The sequence below is a fragment of the Meleagris gallopavo genome, chromosome 11, assembly GCF_905368555.1.
Source record: "Meleagris gallopavo chromosome 11, MGAL_WU_HG_1.1, whole genome shotgun sequence".
NCBI classification, from domain to species: Eukaryota; Metazoa; Chordata; class Aves; order Galliformes; family Phasianidae; genus Meleagris; species Meleagris gallopavo.
Window position 1 is genome coordinate 10,309,813 of NC_139414.1, and position 24,107 is coordinate 10,333,919.

General features: G+C 40.3%; 1 protein-coding gene across 1 annotated transcript; it reads left to right on the forward strand.

The window, feature by feature from the left end:
• Positions 1-4,488: 4,488 nt before the first annotated feature.
• DIPK2A (divergent protein kinase domain 2A) lies at positions 4,489-17,951 on the forward strand. The gene is made up of 3 exons (XM_085232868.1): positions 4,489-5,284; positions 13,792-14,095; positions 15,012-17,951. The coding sequence occupies exons 1-3, from the start codon at positions 4,631-4,633 to the stop codon at positions 15,341-15,343; spliced, it is 1,290 nt and encodes a 429-aa protein (XP_085088994.1). The 5' UTR covers positions 4,489-4,630; the 3' UTR covers positions 15,344-17,951.
• The last annotated feature ends 6,156 nt before the right edge of the window (positions 17,952-24,107 follow it).

The following is a 24,107-nucleotide window of genomic DNA, read 5'->3' on the forward strand; positions in this document are numbered from 1 at the left end:
GATAATTTCTCAGCTCATAATGTGACCACAGAGCAACCAGAAGCCTGGCTGTGCCCATAGCATCTCTCCCAGAATTGCTGCTTCTACATATTAAGCTACTTTTTTAAGAAAAAAAGAAAAAGGGGAAAAAAAAGAATGGAGGAATGGAAGAGTTTATCTGCGTGGGTAACTAAGCCCTCTCTCCCAGGAGGCAGCGGGCAAGTCCACCTGCTGACAACAGCAGTGATTTTGGTCAGATTTCACTCAAAAAATGATGCAGCAGGCCCACTGTGCTGCTGCAGCTGTGGCTCCAGGGCTGTTTTCTCAGGCACTCCTGCCCCATGCAGAGGAAGGTTTCCTTTCTTGCAATCTGTGTAATTAATTATAAAACAATCATTTCGAATCATTAACTTCAGGATCAGGACAATTCATTGATTCCAAGTTAATGGCCAATCAGTAATCTATTAATTTTGGTACAGTCTTATCAGGTTTCTTTGTGTAGAAAACAACACAAAAGGAATACCTTTCGGGAGCAAATTTCCATCCATGAAAGTTCTGACCACTATAATATAAAACCTGCAAATTTATGAATGAATGGTATTCAGAAAGAAAAGGTAATAACAATTAAAAAAAACCTCAGAATAATGTATCAAGTATTTATACATAGAACTAAACAAAATCAATCTATAAGTAAAGGTAGCAAAATTTCTGCACTGAAAGAAAAGGTCTTCTGTCTTTATGGAAAACTATTGAGAAACTGTTGTGCAAAGTTTGAAGATTAAAACATTGAATAATTCTTTGTGAGGCTTTAAAATTCACATGAGAAAAAAAATATATAAATAGACTTCACACAATAACACTACAGCATTCTTGTTCCACCACTATAAAGAACAATCTGCATGAAATTAGAGTGAAGAGATGTTGACTTCTAAGGGAAAAAACAATTGCACACCCTTGATTTATATTTGAAGATGTGGGGAAAGGAGAATTTAAGCATTCTTCTGTCGATTTTGTTGTTCAAGTTCAGTGCTGGAATCAGCAAATGTGCATGTCATGATGATCAAGCGCATTTGCTTGATGTTGATTCAGCAAAATAACTTATAATGTTATTCAGCTGTTATAAGCATAATATTTACAAATTAAAAGGAAAAAGAAATTGAGGGAAAAATGCCAAGCTGCTCAAGGCAAAAATCGTACAGAGCCAGTAATTGTGTTATGTTTCCACATGTACTGTGGTGTTATGTGCACAGATTTCAAGCCATTTAAAAATGTGCTGATTATTTATAGAAAAAGTAACCTTGTTGCTTATTTATCATTTTTGCTTGTACTCTAAGCAGGAATTAAAATTGTATTAGAATACCAGTTTACTGCAGTTGATTAAAGAAGGATATTCCTTCCCACTTCTCCTAGAATACAGTAATGTAGAACACCTTTTGGGTAGTATTTGTCCAGAATCACATGCTGATTTCATTTTGCTGTACTATAAGCAGTACAGTGCAATAAAATAATTTTTGATTCTGCTGAAAGTAAAACACAGAACAGCAGTTATACTACGTATTCTCAGGCAGCTGTGAACAGCATCCCTTTCCCTTGGTCTCTAAGAGAGCTGGAACAGATGGATGGATGGACACATGGATTAAGCAACCTAATCATATATCCAGATTTCTTCAAATATGCACTTTTTTTTTTTTTATGACAAGAGATCAAATTTGAAAGATGCCTGAGGATATTGAATATAGATATCTGAAGGCATCCTCTAGTGAGACAAAATTCCTCTGGCGCATGCTTCTGAATGACATCTATGCAGTAAGTCTGAGGCACAGAATGGAAATAAGTGAACTCTGATTATGAATGTGCAGAATTTACAGTAGTTATTCTTTCAGGCACGTCTTTCAGACTTGTCTGGTTAAAAGTCACGATCATCCCTATTTTGAAAGCTGGAAGGTGGTTATGTGATTCAGTGTGGAAATGAATCAATAAAGAACAATTTAGAAAACACAGTGGGACGCTCCATATCCATTATCTGCAAAGATTTTGAGATAGCTGTCATTTTGGACAGCTGATCATTCTGTAGTTTGAAGTAGAAGAACTCAGAATTAAGCACCCTAGCATGCCAGAGTCTGTTATCAGCCCTTTGCATAGAGATTCCAAATGGCTTAAATTTGGGACAGTTGTTTGCTTTGTTCTTACAGAGAGAAAATGCTTGGATCGACCCAAGTCTTTCAAATTGCTCTGCTAGATATTTACTGAAAGTCATCCCCATAGCCACACAGCCTGTGACTTCCATGATACTTGATGTATCTGAAAACAATGTGAATATATGATGTCTGCTTACATTAAAGGTCTATGCCTAACTTCAACATAGCATTCTTATGGAAGATAATTTAAAATAATACATATATGGAGCCAGCAATAACAGGTAACTGTTAGAATGACACTTCATAATGTGGAGCAAACTGAGACCTTCCTGCTGAGCTACTGCGAATTGCTGTGTAACTACACTAACCTGCTGTGTCACAGAACTTCACACACTTGCTCTCTGCCAATGGTCTGTATTCTCATTCCAGTCACTGGAATCTGTGATGAATTACATTGTCATATATAATGAAGCCTTCACAGAAAAACTCCTGTAGTTTATTTTGAACTTAGAAGAGTGAAGGCAACTCTAGAAAAACAGATCTTGAAATACATATATTATAGTGCATTATCTACTTTTCTTTGCATTTCCCTGCAACTTGAAACAGATTCCCCTCCTGCCTTGAAATGGATCACTCACAGATCATGCTTTATAAGTTACAAGTTATGTAGATCATTACTAATAATTAGTTTTTCAACCAAGTGCTCTCCCTCCTTTGTTTTTTCTTACTAAATCTGCCTCAGCTTTTTCATTTTTCAGTCTCAAGCAAAATTTGTAATTCTGAATTAGAGCTACACTGTATAAAAAAGGCAGCCCTCCTTTAGCTCTCAGAAAGGCTCCCCTCAAACTCCTATGAATACCATTGTACATAACATTGTACAAGTTTTCTGAATTTTTTTGGAAACAGCAGATTTATTTATGATTATTTGTATTTCAAAAAATGTTTTGATCTAGTAAAGACTACAATGCTTTGTTATTATTCAGAAGGATCGAGCTGTTTCACTACAATAGAGCACATGAGAAGTAAGAATCAAGTGAGTAAAGTAAAAAATAAATGTAAATTCAATATATTTATTCATATCTGGATTTTTTTTTTAATGTAATAGATAAGCTAATGAAGTACTGGCACAAGTTGCCTAGAGAGGTGGTGGATGAATGTCCCATCCCTGCAGACACCCAAGGTCAGGCTGGACGAGGCTCTGAGCACCTGAAAGAGCTGTGGGTGTCCCTACTCAGTGCAGGGGAGTTGGACCAGATGGCCTTTAACGGTCCTTTCCAGCAACAGCATTTAACAAGACTGGGCATGTGGTGGATGGGATGTGGCCATATCTGACACACCCCGGAGGTGCACACGCACTGCAGGTATTTAGCTTAGTGGCAAAATTTGTACACCGGACACCCGGAAGATGTTTTACACACATCAGTGTTTATAAACATCTAAAGTGGAGGAGTGAAATGGATGGGGCCAGGCTCTTTTCAGTTGTGTTCAGTGTCAGGACAAGGGGCAATGGGCAAAAACTGGAACACGGTTAGTTCCATATGAACACTTCTTTACTGTGAGGGTAATGGGGCACAGGAACAGGCTGCCCAGACAGGTACGGATGCCTTCCTGTGTGACTTACCATAGAAAACCTGCTTTAGCAGAGATACAGATGGCAAGAGTACACAGTGTGATACTGCAAAAATACAAACGCACTTCCAATATTGACGTACTTAAATCATGGAAATGAAGTCACTGGAAAATAGCACTCCGCCACACTTTGCCAACGATCACATGTCCCGTCCTGCGGCCCCAGCAAACCGAACCTCCGCGTCCGCACAGCGTTCTGTCGCACGAACATCACTTCTGCGCTCGCTCCCCCTCCAACAGCACCGTCAGCCGGTGCCGCCCCTCAGGGCGAGGTCCCGGCCGGCATCCCGGGAGGGGCAGCGATGAGCAGCGGTGGGCGGGAACGGCGCGCGCCCGCTGCGTGCTGAGGGGCGGGCGGGGTGACAGGCTGTACCCCGCGGGCGGATAGCGAGCGTCTCGCACTGGGAACGCAGCCGAGCGAGGCGATCCGCATGGCGGCCGCAGCGCCGAACCCTCGACCCGGCGGGCGCAGAAGGGAGGCGGGCGGGAGGACGGAGACAGGAGGGGCGCTCGGCCCCGCCCCCCGCCCCTCCCTCGGCGCGAGCTGCCCCCGCGAGCCCCGCCTCCCGTCGTCAGCGAGAGCGCGCGAGGACGGGACGTCGCTCGCGGCCGCGGGTGGGCGGGGGCGGCGGCGGGAGGAGAACCGCGGCGGCGGCGGCTGTTGCGGGGCTCCTCCCTCGAGGGCGTGGCCTCGTTCGGGGGCGTGGCCTCGCGGGCCGGCGGGCCGCTGGCACCTCCCCCTCTCCCCTCCCCTCCCCCGCCCGCCGTCCCCTCAGTAACTTGGCCGCCTTTTATCGGGCGGGCGGCGAGGCGTGGAGTTTAGTGGTGCCGGAGCCGCGGCGCGGAGGAAGGGAGGGCGGCGGGGGCCCGGCGCGGCCGGGACGATGCTGCGGCTGGTGTCGCTGAAGTTGGGGCGGCTGTACCGCTACGTGAAGCTGGCGGTGCTGGGCAGCCTGGCGGCGGCGCTGGTGCTGAACACGCACTCGCTGTTGGCCTCGCTGCAGCGCAACGAGCTGGCGGAGCGGCGCTTCCTGCAGCTCAATAAGTGCCCGGCCTGCTGGGGCACCAGCTGGTGTCGCAAGTTCCTCAACGGGCAGCTGCGCCTGGAGAGCTGGGGCCGTCTGCGCCTCTTCGACTTCTTCAACGTGAAGAACGTGTACTTCGCGCGCTACGGGGAGCCCCGCGAGGGCAGCCGCCGCGTCGTGCTGAAGCGCCTGGGCTCGGCGCAGGAGCTGGCCGACATCGACTCCAAGATCTGCCGGCGCGCCACCGGCAGGGGGCGCTGCGACCTGCTGCAGGCGCTGCACGCCACCGAGTTTGCCAGCCTGAACGGCGACGTGCGGCTGCTCACCCCCGACGCCGTGGAGGGCTGGTCCGACCTGGTGCACTGCCCCTCGCAGCGCTTGCTCGACCGCCTGGTGCGCCGCTACGCCGAGACCAAGGACTCGGGCAGCTTCCTGCTGCGCAACCTGAAGGACTCGGAGCGCATGCAGCTCCTCATCACCCTCGCCTTCAACCCCGAACCGCTGGTGCTGCAGGTGAGCGGCCGGCGGGCGGGAGCGCCTCGGGGCTTCGTCCTCCTCGCCTCTCTGAGCGCGGGACGGTGATGCGGGCTGCACTTCGGGCGGCGGTTCGGCGGGGCCGGGGTCGCCGGCGGCCGTGGGCTCTGCGTGCCGTAGTGCTGCCGTGCTCGCCTCGTGCGAAGCTGAGCCGTGCTGCCTTGCCTTCTTCTCGGAGCTGAATACGGATCTGGCATTTCTGGCAGTCAAAATGGTTGTTTCCTAGCTGAAAGATGGAGCAGCAAACAAGATAGCATTCACTTCTCAGCAGTTGTGCTTCCTGCGTTGTGTATTTAAGAGCCCTGGTTTCTTGCTGTTACACAGGCAATATGCATTGACTTTAGTATATCGTTTAAATTTTGCGTTTCGTTCATATTTTTAGGTCAAAAATTGGCGGTATAGCACTGCGTTCTGTGGCACACTCAACTGTACACACCTGCTCGTGTCTGGCAGCTCCCCGTCCCTTATATTTTGGCTTTTAGCTCTGCCGACGATCTCCAGGCCCGCCCTCACTGCACACGCTGGGCTCAGAGCTGTGCTGTCTGCCTGCCGAGCTGTCCGTGCTTCTAACTGATGTATTCCAAAGAGAATATTTGCAAGTGTGTGTGAGAGCATCGCTGTGTGACTGCTGTTACACACACCCACTTTTTCCCTAGTGAGGAAGCCAAAAAACTTTCAGCGCCCAGAAAGTAGGGTTGCAGGCTCTGCCTCCAGCACCTTTCTTTATTGGTTCATTTCTAGAGAGGGCATTTATGAACTGTGCTTAATTAAAAATATATTTCAGGGTAGCATGTGCTCTTCCCTTTGGCCTTTCTATCTGAAGCACTTGGTTTGTTCTTCCTCCCAGTTCCCAGCTTGCTATTCAGGGCACGGAAGGCACAGTCTGGTGGCTGCTCCTAAGTGTAGTAAGGAAACTCCACATAAAAAGGAAAGTGTAAACTGTCTTACTTTGAGTGTATTGGATGTGATTTGGGAATCACATTGTTTTGGCTGTGTTTCATACAACTTAGGGTGTTGGCTTTGAGCACGTTCCAGCACAATGATCCAATACCTAGATGGCTGCAAAAATCTTCTTTGTAAAGAGTTTCTTTCCTGCAAAAAGTATGCTTCTTTGTAATTTGCAGGGGCGGTGCAGTCCTTAGAGATGAAGTAGATGGCTTAGTTGTGTCACTGACTGTTCAGGGCTGGGTCCCAAGCAGTGGGGAGCACTGGTTTGTTTATGTCAGCTCTTTACAAAGTGTAGATGAGCCTTGAGGTTTTCAGGTAAATCAACTGAAGAGATGAAAAACCTCAGCATGTGGAGCTTAAGGGGTGCTTTGCTCACCATTTGTCTTACTCAAAGTGCTGCTGAGAGCAGAGCAGGTCACATTGGTGGGAAGTAAGGCAATCCTTGCCACTCCGGGGTGTGGTATGGTTCTGTTACCTCTAATCAAATGAGAAGTGTTTCACAGAGTATTGGCAGTGTTGATAGATGAGGGTATCCTGGAAAACATTCTTAGGCAACTTCAGACCAGCTTTGTTGTTGCAAAACTTTGTAAAGTTAGTGTGTTCTGCAGAGGTACATTCAGCAGCTTTGATGATGGGTAATAAAGGTTTGAATGCCTTCCTTAAATCAGGAGTAAAGTATCTTACGTATGTAACCTGAATCAATTTTTCTCATTTATACCATACACACAACTCCTTTTCCAGCCTCTACCAGGGGAGCACATTATACACAACTCTGTGTTACGCAGCTTTTGCAACAGCAAGATGCAGGGTGCTCTGTATGAGAGGTTATTTTCCAGAAGTGATAAATGACTGAGGAGTTTGCTTCCATTTATACATAAGATATGCGAAACGCTTCATGGCATACTTTCTGCATGATTGATGAAGGCAGATACTGGCATGGGAATGAGAGCAGAGGCTTCTTCTAAAAGTCAGCTGCTTCCAAGAAAGCAAACCTGAGTGATATCTAGTGCTTTACAGTTTTGTGTTTTTTAATTTTAGCACCAACCAGATAGGAGCAGACAGTGATTGAAAAGTCACTTTACTCATCTGTCACAGCTAGTAAGTTAGGAATTTTTTCATCAGAAACTTTTTTAAAATGTAAGATTGGGATTTGAGCTTGAAGCCTGGAGCGTGGTCGCTCCTCAGTGGCAGTGCCTGCAGAACTGTGTGGTATCATAATTGGTGTAAAGCTTTTCCTGGAATAAGCTTGCAGTTGGGTCTGTAACTTCACTTGATAGCAGAGCATGATGTTCTTCTCTTGTAAGGTGGTGGGCAGTAGTATAAAACGTCATAGTCTTGTGTAGGTTACTTACTGCAGACTTAAGATACGTGTTTTTGATACCGTTCATGTTAACGTTTGTTAAGCAGTTGTATATGTGTAATCAATGAAGAATAAAGCCCCTTCTGGCATTCTGCTTCATAAAGTAGTCTGCTTGGCACAGTTTGTCTTTCCTTACTAGTAATTTATTGTTTTTTAGTTTTGTAGAATCTCACTAAATCTCACCTTTTTTTAATCTGAATTCACATTGAAATGAAATAAGCTATATGTGAAGGGTTATGCATGTAGTCTTGTAAAACTTATCACGTAAATATTGAGTTCTTGTTTTTAATCACAATTTGATGCACCTGAAGCAATAGTTAATGTAAATATGGGCAACGTATTCAGGCAGTAGAGCACCAAAAGTTGCTGTTGTTTGGATGCTGTGAGCAGGAAGCATGTGTTGTCTCACACACAGAGCCCAGCGACAAGATCCTGAGTCCTGTATGTAGAGGCAGAGGAGAGGAGAAAGGCAGAGAGTGCTTGGGAAACTGACTGTGCTGTAACTGATGGAGCACTACTGCTGGAGTGGGAAATTGCTTCTAAGTTAGAAAACTGTGTTTTCAGTAAAAGTGGCTGTTTATCCAGTAAGGATGCATGGCAAGCAGTGAAGGACACTACTCTTCTGCTATCAGAACTGACTGATGTGTTCTCATAACTGTGGCCCCAGTGCAGTTAGGGCCGGTCCTGCAGTGCTGCAGCACCAGCTGCATGGCTAACAGGGCAGTGGGTTCACTCCCTTTTTTTTTTTTTTTTCCTCAAAGGAAATTCTTCTATGCAAACTTTGCAGGTAAAAGTAAATAAAATGCTTGTGAGTCATGTGTGGGCTGTTTTATTTGTTTATTTATTGTTGGCTTTATATATTTACAGTTATAGAAGTTGGCTGTGAACTATAGGCAAAGTGCATTTCTGCAGCTTTTTCCCGGACTCTGCACTAGCATTTGGGTATCTTCTGCAGTTCTGGTCTAACTGTTGCTGCAGTGCCATCCAGTTGTAATGCGTGGTGCCTTTCAGGCTTTTGTCGTGGCTGAATTTTGGTGCTTTTTTGACAGATAAACGCCTCGAAACAACTACGTGGTATTTAACATAGTAATTATCAATGCTGCTTTGTGTGTCTTATAGTGAAATTCCAAGTATCCAATTTATTTCTTGGCTGATACTGATATCTTGACACGGTAGTGCTTAGTCCTTTGTATTAACAGGTAGTATCATAGAATCGTGAAGGTTGGAAAAGACCACTAGGTCATGTTGTGCAGCCATCATCCCAGCCCCACCATTCTGCTAGCTGAGTCCTTCAATGCCACAAGTGTGGAACAGTGAGATGCATTCAAATATGTTCAACCACTGTGGGAACTTCAGATGAACATTAGATTATGAGATTATGTGGCATATAATTGAGTAGTAAATAGTCTTCATTACACTCACTAGCATTCACAAATACATTTGAATCCAGATCTTCTAAAGTGCAAATCACGGCATGACAGAAGAAGGCATCAGTTTTTTAGGCTGCTTTTTAACCTCCTTTACGTCTGAGAAGTTTCGTTGTGCAGTCTGATCTCCAGGTCTGCCTGGCTCCAGAGCTGTACTTATTTGCCTTGGTGACTAATACAAGCCCTACTTCTGTTTACTCTGCAAAATCAACAGCACTTTGTGAGAGAGAACTAATTCTTTTCCTTTAGAGGAGTGGCACATTACTCTGGTGGCTGTACCAGCTCATACCTGGGCAGGCATGGCTCGTTGAGGTAATTCTAGCCAAGGTGTTATGGAGAGGTCCTTCGCCATCAGGATCTTCAGAGTGATGGCAAGCAGGAAGAAGACTCCCCATTGTATTGCATATTTGCATCTCTTCCATTAATTTTGTCATCTTTAAGGTGTAGCTCTCTGTGTACGTTACTCTAGTTTTTTTTAAAACACAAAACTAAACTTTATATAAAAGTGGGTAGTGATGTACAGTGTCTTCTAGAGCATTCCTGAAAATGAAAAGCTGTATCTTTTAATGCTACAGTAGACAAAAAGCTCAAGGTCTCAATTGTCTCTCAGTTGTCACAAACTGTTTTGGCTTTTTTTTTTTTGAGACTTAATAATTAAAGTGAATTATATGCTTGATTATGACAAATTATTATTCTTTCTTTCATGTGTGTAATTCAGTGAGGTTCTGTGTTATTGCAGACTACCCTATTGAGGCCTTATTGGCCTCAAGCTGCTGAGCCTTTGCTGCAGGACCCAATTCACAGTCCTGTGTTCAAAGCAATGGCACATTTGTGTGTCGTCTTGTGCATGGACAGATGGGAGTGAGGCAGACAAATGCATTAATAGTGTGTTTTATTCTTGAGTGAAATGATGGATTCACCATATTAATCCTTAATATTTCTTCCTAGACTACAGCTTTTTGGTTTTGTTCTTTTTTTGAAGACATAAGTGCAATATTATTCTTTGAGGGACAAAGTGCCCTTTGTTCCTTTGGCAGGGCTTGCTCAGTTTTGCTTGGTGAGAAGTAACTATTCAGGGCATGGAAAAAATTTTTGATGTGTGAATTCATTGGAATGAAGGCATCAGGAGTTTTGTTGTATTTACTGTTTTATATCTCTCTGTTAGAAAATTACTCATTTTGCTGTATGAATAGGGTAAGATGACAGTTCTCATGAGGGAGAACTACTAAGCTACTTGTACATGAAAACCTACAAACAGCTCTGTATTTTTAAACACTGGGATGTAACTGTGGTTTTCCCAGCATTTACCTGTATATTCAAAGATAAGATGTCAGCGGGAGCATTGGAATTTTAGATTAATTTATCAGATAGCTGTTTCTTTTGAGAAAGAGCATATGTAATCTTAATTGTCCAATAGTTTTTTATGTGTTCAAGTACAATGTGACCTAATCAAATATTTACACTACCAGCAGCATGAGAACTAAAGTAAAATCTATGTTGTCTGTAACTGTACCCAAGTGTTTGTGGGATTTCTGGCTGCTGTGTATTCTTCTTGTTTCTCAGTGCTTCTTGTTTGTGGAAACAGCATTTAACAACCGTACAATTTTGTGTTTGCATCTTATTGGCTTTCAGAAGGGTAATGCGTCTTTTAAAAAAAGAAGAAAGTTACCTATAATCTTCAACAGAAATGTGCCGCTTTATTTTTTAAAGCATAAAAAGTTAAAAATCTCTACTTAGAAAACAACAGGTCTGCTCTTCATTGATATTCCTGTCAAGTTCATGGAGTGAATATAAAAGTACTGAATGGGGCACTTGTACATATTTTTATCCCCTTCTTCGGCTACTGGCCTGGGTAATGAAGTGTAGATGTGGCTGCTGTGTGCCAGTTGGAGGGGAGCCAAAGCGGAGATGTTGTTTGTACATGTGCAGATGTTGGCAGGATTCCCTGTACTTCTGATGTCAAAAGATCTTTTTGTTGCCACAGAGTTATAAATACATCTGTGTAACAGTATGGCATGCGGTATTGTTTGGGAAGCTTATTTCTAAATAATTTAAACTGCTCCAAGAATTTCTTCTGTGAGATGAAGTTTAGCGTATGCAACACGGGAAGCATACTAGATGTTTTGAACCTATGTGGATAATGCTATACTTCTGAAATCTGTTTAATCCATTACATAAATCCCTGCTACTGATAGGAAGTAGTCCTCTAGCCCTTCCTCTTTTCTGCACCTGGCCATTCAGGCCTGCCTCCATCTGTTTTTTCAGTATTAGTGTGATGTCACGAGCTGGATCTGGCTACTGGTCCAACTCAGCATCAGCCCAGCAAGTACCAGCTTTCCTCAGAAAGCGAAGAAGGGGTTTGAAATGACTCTACTTGATGTGACTGGGAGGAATATGCACCTTTCCTTTTGATGGAGACAAGCCCTTTGCCATGATCAGCTCTTGGTGATTGAACTTGCATTTGGGAAGAGAGGCAAAAGTGAACAGCAGGACGGAGAGGAGAGGGGTAGAAGAAAAGGAGTAGAGTGGTCCAAAGTAGTACCTAAATAAAAAGATTTAGGTATAATTGCTGTAGTGGTTGAACTTTCTGCATTGAATGCTGCTAAAATGGAGCAACATGAAAATTTTGCGTTGGGTTAAATCACTTAAACTTGTGTTGATCAGAGAAGCAGGTCAGTTTTCTCCAATTCAGGGTACAAATTTGTTTTTATAAAAGTAGTCTACGGATAGTAGACTTGCATGCTTGCAGGATAGATAATGCAGGTTTGGGCTTCCTCGATCCTAAGCTATCAGGACTTTTCCTGGTTTATACAAGCAATCAGTATTTAGAATTTGCTGTCTTGCCCCTTGATCCCACTCACTGGAAGGAAAAACTCACTGGGAGTTCCCTACAGGTTATCACTTAGCACCAACTCTTTGTGGCTTCTTCTTGACTGAAGTGGTGTGTTCCTTTGTAAGCAATATCACGATAGAGAACACCTGTATGTATTGCTGTATATATAAAGATGCACTGGGGCTTGTTTTGATCCAAGACTGAATATAGTAATGATAAAAGTACACGAAATGTTGTTTTGAAGGCATTTCTTGGTATGCATTTTCATTATATCGCTCTGTTTGTGGAATAAGAGATATTTACTTGTGCGAATGTTATTGTTTTTGGTGGGTTTTTTGTTGTTGTTGTTTTGGTTTTGTTTTAAACCACAAAACAAACCCATTCTTCTCATGTTGAATGTCACTTGATTTGCCCTGAACTGGTGAGTATTTGCATGTAGCTTGCCACCTTCATGAATTTCCCTGAAGCTCAGATGAAAAGCTGAAGACTGGATAATGTCACCATTATTGCATAGCAGATTCAGTAAGTGAGAGAGGTTTAATTCTGCTCAATTACATGTTATTATAGCTTGAAAGCAACCATACTAGCTTTGAACATATCAAATTAGTTCTGTAGCATCCTCAGGGCTTTTCATGACTAGGTTTATCTCTGTGAGTAGCACAGAAACAACTCAAAACAGAGCAGAAGTCCAGATGTAGGCTTTCAGCCTATTCTATTACTAACATGGATTCGATGTCCTTTTGAGCAAATAAGAAAGAGCTGTCTTAAAGATTTTTGTGATACGTAAGTGTTCGAAGGCAGAATAGAAGTACTTATTTCTAATGGTGAATAGTTCTTCTAAAATTGTCTTCTATAATTGCCATTGCAATTGTAGAAGTTGACAAAATGGGTGAAGTATATATCTTAATTATGATTTTAATTTTTTTAAATGTGTACCATAGATACAAGATTGGCCACAGAAAATTCCTTGAAAATTCTGTAGAGGATGTCTTGAGCCTTGTGGGCACACAGTGGAATTTCTAAATATTTGAAGTTAGTGTATGTTATATTCTTTAAGAAATCTTGAGTGCACAGCATTTAACATTAAACTTAGTATTTTTATGGTTTCTTCTGATCCATAATACAGAGGATATCTTTTAAATGCTATTCTGCTTACATAGAAGCTTTAGGGCACATTCAGCACAGCTGAAGTATGAAAATACACTGTCTTTTTATTGCTATTAGTGTGCAATTGCTGTTTTTTGTATTAACCTCAAGAAAGTTACTAATGGAGACATCTTATTTTTGATATCATTTTATGTGGTTTTGTGTAATACACATGCAGAGTATACATGTAGGAATTAATCAAGAGGAAGATTGTTAAGGGCTACTAGATGTGTAAAACCCTAATCTTTCTTTTATACCTTAATCTGTTCTGTAATCCTTTCTGTGAAATCTTCAAGTGAGAGGATCCTCAGAGGAAATCCAATCAATTGGGGAAAATGGGAAGAGGGGAAGAGCGGAAACAAGGAGATGCACTTTGTTCATTCTACTAGGTTATTAAAAAGAAAAGTTTTAATTAAAGACGGCAGAAGCAAAATTATATTTCCAGGGAGTGTACTTGTTAGTACTATGGACGTAGATCAAGCATCAAAGATGGTTGGTGGAAGAATGTGTATAGATATCTATGTGAAAAGCTTGATGATTTATCAGGTCCTCCAAAGCTTTCCTCTCTAACAGTCTAGCAACATTTCTTGCTCAAATATATTTTTGTCATGTTTATTCTTTCCCTTGAAAATCTAGAAGTATGTGGAAATGAATTTATTGCTAGTGTTGCTGGACATTCACAAGTGTCTCTTCTAGATATGATCAAACAGCCTATTAAAGTATAAGCTGTTTTGTATTAATGAAAGTTTCAAAATTATCTTTTTATGTCTAGAGTTTCCCATCTGATGAGGGTTGGCCATTCGCAAAGTACTTAGGAGCGTGTGGAAGAATGGTGGCTGTCAATTATGTTGGAGAAGAGCTGTGGAGTTATTTTAATGCACCGTGGGAGAAACGAGTGGATCTGGCCTGGCAGTTAATGGAAATAGCTGAGCAGCTGACAAATAATGACTTTGAATTTGCACTCTACCTCCTTGATGTCAGCTTTGACAACTTTGCAGTTGGACCAAGAGATGGGAAAGTCATCATTGTGGATGCAGAAAATGTTCTGGTAGCAGACAAAAGGTTAATCAGACAGAGTAAGTTTCTTTTATTTTTCTCTCCCCTTACTTCTCCCACCTCCATGTTTTTTTTTCTTCTTTCTCTATGAGTGCAATACTATGTGTATGTGCTTTAAAAAAAAAAGAAGCTAGCTTTACAAGTAGACTACAAATTAATAAATTAGCTTTCTTTGACAGTTATGTTACTAATTAGCTTGACCAGTTTTTCAATGTTATGAAGCTTTGAGTTTACCTGAAGCTAATTGACATGCACTTTTTTTTTTTTAGCCTGCTTCTATTTCAGTTGTTCATGTAAGTGCTCTGTAAAAATGGAATTGAAGGACTGGGTAATTCGAGTTTTAATGCTCTTCCCAAATTTGAATAGTGAAAACTTGTTCATCTTTGTGTTGACTGTAAAAGCTCAAAGGAGCAGCAGCAGATGTTTGACAAAGTGGTATTGCGTGAGGTTTTTGCTGCTTTTGAGCTTATAGGGAAAACTTTACAAAACTAAGGGCTGGAGACACTGAATGTGAAACTCTAGGCTCTGCAAAAGCTTATGGCAGAAATCCAAGTGATTCTACTTTTGCTTTGGGTATTTTGGGGTTGCCTTTCTTGTTTTTTGTTTGTTCACCCTTATCCCTCTGGGTTTGCAACTGGATTTCTAATTACACATTTTCAGAGAGCTTACATAAAAATTGTCTGAATCCATCAAGAAAACATTTTTATGTATTGAACACAGTATGTTTACTTCAGTATTCATGACCACACAAACATACTTTCCTTTTCTTTTCCTCTTCTCTTAATATTAGGTGAAACCTAACTTTTATACCATGTCTGAATTGCTCAGTCACAGAGATGACCAAATGACCAATGAAAAAGCTGATGGGTACATGTGTATTGTACTCCAGATGCTCTTTTTCCTCCTCTCACTTTTAACTGTCTCCTTATTTCACAGATAAGCCTGAAAACTGGGATGTATGGTATGAAAGCAAATTTGATGACTGTGATAAAGAAGCTTGTCTGTCCTTCTCAAAAGAGATTCTTTGCACTCGTGTCACTGTGGACCACAATTACTACGCTATTTGTCAGAACCTTTTATCAAGACACGCCACATGGCGTGGCACTTCTGGAGGACTACTTCATGACCCCCCAGCTGACATTGCCAAAGATGGGCGGCTCGAGGCCTTGCTGGATGAGTGTGCCAACCCAAAGAAGCGATACGGCAGATTCCAAGCAGCAAAGGAGCTGCGTGAATACCTTGCACAACTCAGTAACAATGTGAGGTAGTCCACAATGAAAATCTTTTGCAACACTGGCTAAAACACTATTGCAAAGACACATACAGTGAAGTCTTGAACTTGTGTGTTCAAAAGAGAAAATGAAGAAGTGAAACTAATTTATCGGCTTTCTAAATACCATAGATTCTGTGGTATTGTAATGTTCCTTTGCAAACAGACAAGGTACTTACTGAATTAAAACTTGAGCTACTATTGACTTTTCTCCTAAACTATTTAGAATGGAGTAGGTCAAAAAAGACTGTGATAGTTTAATTGACAGCTTGTGTGTCAAAGGGTACTTTACATAAAACTGCATTAGTATCACAGTTTTGTGAAACTGATGTTCTTACTTGGAAAGTCAAGTTAGACCGGCCTGTTTTAAAGGCCTATTTCCTGACACGGTCTCATTTTTGTGTTCTGTTGTGTTGGTTGTTTTTTTTTTTTTTTAAACACCCTAAAGTGGCATTTACTTACAGGTAAATATAGCTGCCTGCATTGTTTCAAGTTTAACAGGCTTTCATGTTAATGCTGTGCAGTACATTCCTACTGTGAGTGCAGGATTCCCATGTTTACTGTCTAATTTTAGAGGGTTTTACACTGTAGTTTAATATGCTTAGATTTTTTTTAACGTTACTTTAAACTCAGATGTCATTTGAATTAACACTTGTTTGATGTCTTTTGTAGTTCTGCCATTTGGGATTTCACTTCATGTAATTACTGTACAAAATCCTTATCCTTAATACCAGTACATTCATGTGACTGTTCTTCAGAAAATCATGGTATGAGCAAACCTTCATTTAGCAGACATTCTTTGAGAATTAAGGAAAGACTAATATTAAAAAAAAAAATATCCTGCGTTAATTGGAATTGGGGATAGAGGCTTGACTAAAAGTAAAAATTTGCTTCTCCAGAGTAGTTGAGCAAAAAACAAAGAAAATGGTTTTGTCTATCTGTTCCTAAACTAATTGTAAGGGAAAAAAATGCTACCCTGAAGCAAATAATTCTTAAAATTTCCATAGCTGTTTGAAGAGCTTCTAAAACTATGTGCTTATACTAGAAGAAAACCCTCATTTGAATAAAAGTGTGCAGAAGGTTAGCAATTTGCTTCACATTGTTACCAACTCTGTTCAATTCAAGTGTAGTGAAGTTTACTTGATATTCATCTTTTGGTTTACCAGCTAAACTGATTAAACAATATCCACTCGATGCATTTTCTTGAACTAAGTTTGTCTATTTCCAGTGCAGTTAAAACTGATGAAGTATGTAAATCTGAAGTTGCTCTGATAAATTAGTGTTTTTTTTGTAAAAAACAAAACAAAAAAACCAAAAAAAACCTCACATCCTGCTACAAGATCTTACTTCAAAGCTTGCTTTTCCATTTATTACTTGATTATAATTTTTATTTTTATTTTTTTTACTACTACAACCATCATTTTCCTGAAATAATGTTCACAAAACATTGCTCTTAAGAAAATATATGCATGTTACTTCTGGTAACAGTAATGAAGAGAACTAACATTTCTTAAATGTGTGTGTAAAACAATGTTTCTTGCAAGCTAAAAATTCTGAGCAAGATTGTATGTGTGGTGATTTATTTTTTTTTTTTCAAGAGCCAAGTCAGCGTGCTGTTCATACTGCATCAAACGACTGATGGAAATTGTTGCTTTACCAAATTGCTGCAAGAGCAGAGTGAGGGAAATAGCTCATAGGTCCTTCTTTCTCAAAGCTTAAGAATTGTTGTCATCTAAAGATGCAGAATGCTTTTGATTTCTTAGATGACTATTAAGGATATGTTAGCATTCTAAATTCTCACTTTAAATCATCTTTGCTTATATAGTCTAATTTCCTCCCTAGCTCTTGTCTTAATTGCTTTCTGAAGTTGGAAGGACGAATGCAAGTTCTGGTTTTTTCATTTCTATCTATTTCTATCCTCCCTTCATTTAAAGTCTGTTTTACTTACTTGCTATGACGTAAGCTGTCAGAGCATTCATATAATTTTTCATTATAAAATGCTCTTATTTGAGCTAGACTAGCATTAAGTAATACTACACTCCATAAAAGCCTTGACTTATCACTGAAGTTGATTTTATTTTATTTTTTAATTTTTATTAAACCATCCACCACATTTCCCAATGAGAGAGTGGAGTATGAGTGTTCAAGTTTTAAAAGAAACAAACACTACCAGCTCTGATTACTACTTGAGGCAGTTCTGTCACTGCTAGAATGTCCTGTCAGCTTTGTTTTGGGATTTTGTTCCCTTGGAAATGAGTCAGTAAGGTAGATTATAAAAGAAATTTGGAACTTAAGAAGGGGAAAAAAAATACTACAGGGAAAACATTGTGGAGAGCAATAAATTTTGGTCAGTTTGCACCTATCAGATATTTATTGTACAATAACAATTTATATTTTTAGTCATTGCCCATTATTGATGAGCACGGTGAAATATTTTTGAATGAGGTGTTTGGGGTTTGTATGTGCATTACAATTGTCCTTTTGTACTGTAAGTTACTGTTTGATTGGAATATTTTATCAAAACTGTTTCCCTGTGCCTTTATATTACAAGAAAGTTGTTTCTGCAACTTCTAATGACATTAATAAAGAATACTTTAAGAACCTCATCTCAGATGCTCATTTTCAGGTTTGTCTGACTTTCTTTTTTTAAGATTGACTGACTTAGTCCAGGCTGTACTGAAATAGACAAAGCACTTGTTCTTTGTAGGTTGTGGAATGCTTCCTAGTCATCAGTGACAGCAGCTAGAAACATCGTTCTCCTGCTCCCTACCCTTCTAGCAGACTGTTTGACTGAAAGCATAAATGATCTGTCAGAAATGTTTTCCTTTTTAAGATTATTATAAGTAGGACTCATTTTCTTGGAAACAACCTGATAAGCTGTACCCTCCTGTTTTAGGGAAAGAAAGATTGAATATTTTTATATTAAGTTAGTATCTTCCCTCTTTTTTGAGGAACTTATTTTTTCCTTGCCTTTTGAGCAGTTTATATTGCCACTGACATTGCCTTTTCGGAACAATATTTTAGCAGGTAATATAGTATAAATACATAATTACTTTCGATGCTACTGATTTATTTACTCTGGATTTTTTTCATAAAGCATTTGCATTTGAAACTAACACCTGCAGCAATACTATTCTCTTCTGAATTTGTGTCTATAAATAATATGGATCCTCAATATTTGAGGTTTTGATTTCTGTTGCAGTCCTCCTGTCTCTAATCTTCAAGAACTGCACACAAGCAAATTGGAACTTGTGAATTTTCCAGCTCAGTCAAGATCATCAAATCTTAAGAAGAAACTGGCATGAGCAAGTGCTGCTTCTTTTTCTTTCAGCAGTTTCCAGAATTTAATATAGCTTGATTTTGCTTGCCTTGAATTTCAGGTCATGGTATTTTCTTACCAGATACTTTTTCATCATGTAGGGGTTGAGAGGGAGCTCTGGAGATCAAGTCCAGCCCTCCTACTGAAGCGGGTTCCCTACAATAGGTTACATGGGACAGCATCCAGGTGGGTTTTGAATTTCACCAGAGAAGGAGTATCTACAGTGTCTCTGGGCAGCCTGTTCTAGTGCTCTGTCACCATTACAGTAGTTTTTCCTTGTGTTCATATGAAACTTCTCCAGTTCCAGTTTGTGCCCACTGCCCCTTGTTCTGTCACTGGGAACCATTGAAAAGAGCCTACCCCTGTCCACTTGACTCCTGCTTATTAGATGTGTGTGAGCATTGATAAGATCCCCTCTCACTTTTCTCCAGACTGAACAGTCTCAGGTCTCCAGTAGCTCTGTGTCTTTCTTGAGTGCAGGAGCCCAAGACTGGACACAATACTGCAGATAGTTTATTACGAAACTTTGAAAGTATATTAAACTTTGTATGCTGCTCTGATTTACCACAAAAGACTGGCTTTAATGCAGTTTGCTTTAAATTTATTAGAGTGAAGATCTTGACTCCCATTAACAAGCACTTAAATTATTTTTGTGGGTTTTTTTTGTTTTTGTTTTTTTTACAGGCTGGCTATGCTTTTGTAGACAGCATCTATGGTAGTCTCATGGACTCCTGTTTTTTCTTCTGATGTGTCTGAAGTTAGTATTAACTTTAAGTCCTTGCTATGTTTAGGTACTTGTGTTGCATGAAACTTGTGATGTGGATTGGACTGTGAGCCATCTGTTAAAATGCATCTGTCTGGGTGAATATCAGAGAAATGTAAGGGAAATGTAGCTTCTTTCAGTCTTGAGACACGATGCAGACCTGCTGATTTATTTAATAGCGTTCATGTGAACAGTTCAACTCACTATTAGCATTGCTGATATTTTTACTTTAAATGTCTGCAAGCTTCTTGTTTGCTGTTTCCTTAATTCTTAATCGCGTTCAAAGATGTACAAGTAGTTTAAACAGACCTTTATTTAACTCTGGCTTTACTTTAAAGTGTTTTAAAGAAAATAATTTTCTGTGCTAATTTGTCTTTTTTTTTTTTTAAATCTTTTAAGCAACTCTCCAGTTATGACTAGGGTACTTCTAAACATTGTCTTTTTTTTTTTTTTTTTAATGTTATGCTGAGTTTTACAAACACATTTCATTAGTCTTCCAGGTAAAGATCTTTGGTAGTTTAACTTGCTCTGTACACAACAGCATTGGATGCAGAAAAGCCCTGTGGCTTTTCTTTGTAGTAGGCCTCTACAAAGGCTGTTTATATCTGTAGAGTCTGCATGACTTTGTTAGGAAAATGAAGGCTCTGTTCTGGCAGCAGATTAATCTGCTGCTGCCACTCTGTAAGTATGAGAATGTACCTGTTTTGTGTGCTTCAAAAGCTAGACAAACAGAAGGAACTTGAGTAATGCACAGTTGCCACGAAGACTGACATGTTCAGGCCAGAGCAGGGAAGTTCTGAGATTAAAAGACAGTGTCTAAGCTGTTTTCTATATCTGCTGGTTTAACGCCTGTATTCTGAGAACTGAATGTGGAATATACTTCAAAGCAAAATGTACTGTTTAATATATAGCCTGTGTTCAGCTGTATATTATTTTTTGTAGGTCAGGGTTTCAAGTAGCGTGCTGTTAGGAAGATGCATATTACAATTTGACTATTCTAAACACAATGCTGTTGTATATGCTGAACTTCTGCCGTGGGTTCTAGCTTTGATATTATTTGTGGAGGCTTTGTGTATCCATTTAATGCATCCTTACAATACAAGCAATACAAGCTTTGTGTGTTTATGAAGAAACAAGGTTTTTTGAAGTTTAGTGGATTTTTATCTTGGTATTTAGTGTGTTTTTTCTCCACAAATAAGTCTGAAAATCTTCAAAATACTTAAGCAACTGATTTCATTGCTGCCAACTGTTAATTTTGACTTGGAGATTTTCAACTTCTATGGTTGTTGAGGCTGGAATGTCTAGTTACTGTAAAGTCTAATATATATGCAGTTATGTCACATGGACTTCAACAGATACTTTTTATAATATATTTTTAATAAGAAAACTGTTGGTTTTCTTGTGGGGATTTTTGACTTTTTATTGTATTAAAAACTATTGCAAATCAGCTTACAATTTCAACATAGGAAAAGGGGCCTTAGGCAGCCCTGACATGGGCCATAAATAGGATACAAATTCTGAGGACAGAAAAAATAACAGGGTTATTCCAAACTTGCTGACTTCGTGTTACCCATTGGAAATGAATCTACCAATAATGGGCCTTATTATTCCACATCTTGTAGACTAATGAGCAGTTCTGGTTGTTTATTTAGATACACTGATTTTTCAGACTATATCTCAAGATGGTTGAGCTTAATGTGCTCATGCTTACTTGACTAAGGGTAAATTTTTAGCTCTGGCAGAGAGCAGATGTAGCTGTCAACAACTTCTAAGCATTGCTGTCTTTAAGGGAGCTCTCTCTATAAACAGCAGACACTCAGTGAATGAGAGGGCAGCACTTGTACAGTGCGTGTCCACAATTACATGCATATGGCAAAGCATACTTCAGCTTTTGGTTTTGAAACTCATCTCCCACTAATGCCAAAGCCCTGGCATCCTTACTGCTGTGTGTCTGAGATCTCGCTTCAGCATAAATCCAGTCTTATCTTGTGGACTGAGCACCTTCGATGTGTATATGTGCAATTAGCGGTTTGTTCTTGCATGAGTCTGTCAGGGCTTGGGAGACATCTGGCATGCACACAGATAGGTGCCCTTGACTTGATTTTCTCTGCAAGGAACCTGGTTCACATGCATCAGCACTGCTTTGCAGCCAAGCCCTTGTCTGAAAGTAGGAAGGCAATTGAGTGGCTCTCTTCAAACCTGCCTTACTGCCCCAACCAAAGCATTAATGTAAGCCCAGTCCCTGACAGCTCGCTGCGGTTGGCTCTCTGTAGGCTGATTTGTGTGCTGAGTTGACTGAGACTCCTCTCAGCTCTGAAGGCTGTACATCATTTATTTATTATTTTTTTACAGGTGTCATTATGCCAATTATGTATGTATATGAATGTAAACATACATACACAAATTTTACATGTATAAATATGTAAAAACAGGCTTTGTATATACCTACAAACATACATGTGCGTGCATATATTTGCCATAATCTATTATTGTAACGGCATTATCTCTACAGTTGATGATGGTATGAATGCTGTTGCAGCTACTCTTGTCCTCCCTTGGTTGGAGTGATATTCGTCCAGCACTGCCCTTTATTAGATATCTGAACTTCTCAGTTATGCAAACAAACAAAAATATATTGTGTAGGTTTGTTGCATTACTCACAATTTGAAGTGCATTTGTGTGAATAGAAAATAACTGGGAGCGCAAGCTGTAGCTACATTAGATGCTTCCGTGGGGATACTGCTGTCAATCTCATTTTTTTTAGTAAAAGTATCTTGGAGAGATTCAAGTAATAGGTGATTTGGAGAGGTGAAACTTCATGGAGCCTCAAACTACACCTCAGAAAGTCAAGAAATGATATTGTTGCTTGGAGTAAGCAAGCACCTAGGTAGGTAAAAGATCATTAAGTCCAGGTGCAATCTCACAGTAGTGCCTGACTGCCTGCATTCCTTTGGCTTCCTTCTAGGCTGCGTTTATTGCTAATCCTGTGAGATGCCAAAGCCCCAGTCATGCTAGAGTTTGCGTCTAAGCAATGAGCCACTCTGTTGATTAATCTGCTGTCGCTGTACAGCAAATTGCTTGGCATGTTTTAGCTGCGACAGGTGGGTTTCTATTAGCCAGTGTTCACATAGCTTGCACTATCCATCACATAAAGAATCATGTCATGTCAGGGCAGTATTGTGATCATGACAAGAAGACAGATCAGGTATCATATAGGGGAAATAAAAATACATGCACGGTGCAAACAAAATCTTTAGGGTTTTTTATTTGTTTTGTAATAAAGAAGACACAGAGCAGACCTTTTACAGATGTAGGATGAAATTGGGAAATAGAAACTGATAACTGAGTTAGAGGGATGTGGTTTTCATCCTAGAGGTTTTTAAAGTTACGTAGATATTAACTGTGAGTTGTTGAAACTTGTGCTCCCTTTTGCTAATTAAGCCTAAGTTCAGTACAGAATAATTGCTAGTGCATTGCAGGTAAGGTGAAGGAGGGAACTTATGTTGCTGTTGTGCAGTCCTGGAGCATGCAAGAAAACCTGAGCTGCATGAAAAAAATCAGTTATCTATGGCAATCCTTTCAGCACCTCTTGGATACTTTTAGAAATATTCCTATTTCATTTTCTTCCAGGTAAAGAGGTTATTTCTATTGTATAAATGTTATGAATTGTATATTAAAACTTAATGTCCTTTGGACAGTTCTAACTTGTGGGATGAAATGGCAAGGCAGATGGGAAAATGTCTGTGGGAACAGGTGAGTAACTGTAAGTGAATAAGTGAGAAAAACAGGATCTGACTATTAAAGACATCTAGGAGATTTGTATGTCTAACAAATACCTTTTAGTAATTTTAATCACAACATACTATAAAACCAGAGATGCAAATCAGACTTCTCTTACTTTACGTGCCTTGCAGACGGAGTGAGCCACGGTTGTTTTTTTTTTGTTTTTTTTTTTAAACAAACCCAGAACAAAATAGAAACCCCCAAAACTGCACTGGAAAGTCACTCAGAAGAGATTACGTTTAGAAGAGCTTTTGTTCCCAGTGAGCTAAAGATGTTAATATGCATCTGGTATACAATGATATCAGCAGACTGAATTGCAGGAAGAGCAGGTTATTGGGGAGTCAGGATCTGTTGTTAAGATTTGTTTGTACTCAATATTTAGCAAAAAGAAAAGGAATATAATTAGAAGACTGTGAACTGGGGTAAGAGTTGTTTCTTCCAAAGAAAAAACAATGAGAGGAGGATGTCAGCTGAAACAGCCCCTTCATGCAGGCAGCTCAGAGATGTCCACGGAAGGAAATCTGTTCAGAAGCCCATAATCGCTCTGAGCTCCATACAGATGTTGATCTTTTGTTCAGCTGATTTCCTTTTGGTAGCTGTTTTCTGCTTTGCAATCAAGAGACAGAATAAACTTGACTCCTGCTTTTCCTTGTTCTTATCTAATGACAAAAGAATCTTAAGGCCAAGTGTTGGTGGATGCTAGTTGTTCTCCAGGGAACAAAAGCAGCAAGCAGGTGGAGACAGAATGGTTCACTTCCAAATGTTTCAAAGTTCTTGGGCTCCCAAGCCCAAGTGTTGCCTACTAGCTCAGTCTGATGCAAGGTGCTTGCTATCAAAAGGAAGCCTTCCATGGCAGGCTTTAGCCAGCATAGCTTTGCCAGGCTCCTGTTGAAGAGA

What these genes read in the sequence shown, in the direction of transcription:
- DIPK2A (XM_085232868.1), top strand. Translation starts at nt 4,631, where the DNA reads ATGCTGCGGCTGGTGTCGCTGAAGTTGGGGCGGCTGTACCGCTACGTG. An exon ending in CCGAACCGCTGGTGCTGCAG is followed by an intron (nt 5,285 to 13,791) that starts GTGAGCGGCCGG and finishes TTTTATGTCTAG; the next exon opens with AGTTTCCCATCTGATGAGGG. An exon ending in CAAAAGGTTAATCAGACAGA is followed by an intron (nt 14,096 to 15,011) that starts GTAAGTTTCTTT and finishes CTTATTTCACAG; the next exon opens with ATAAGCCTGAAAACTGGGAT.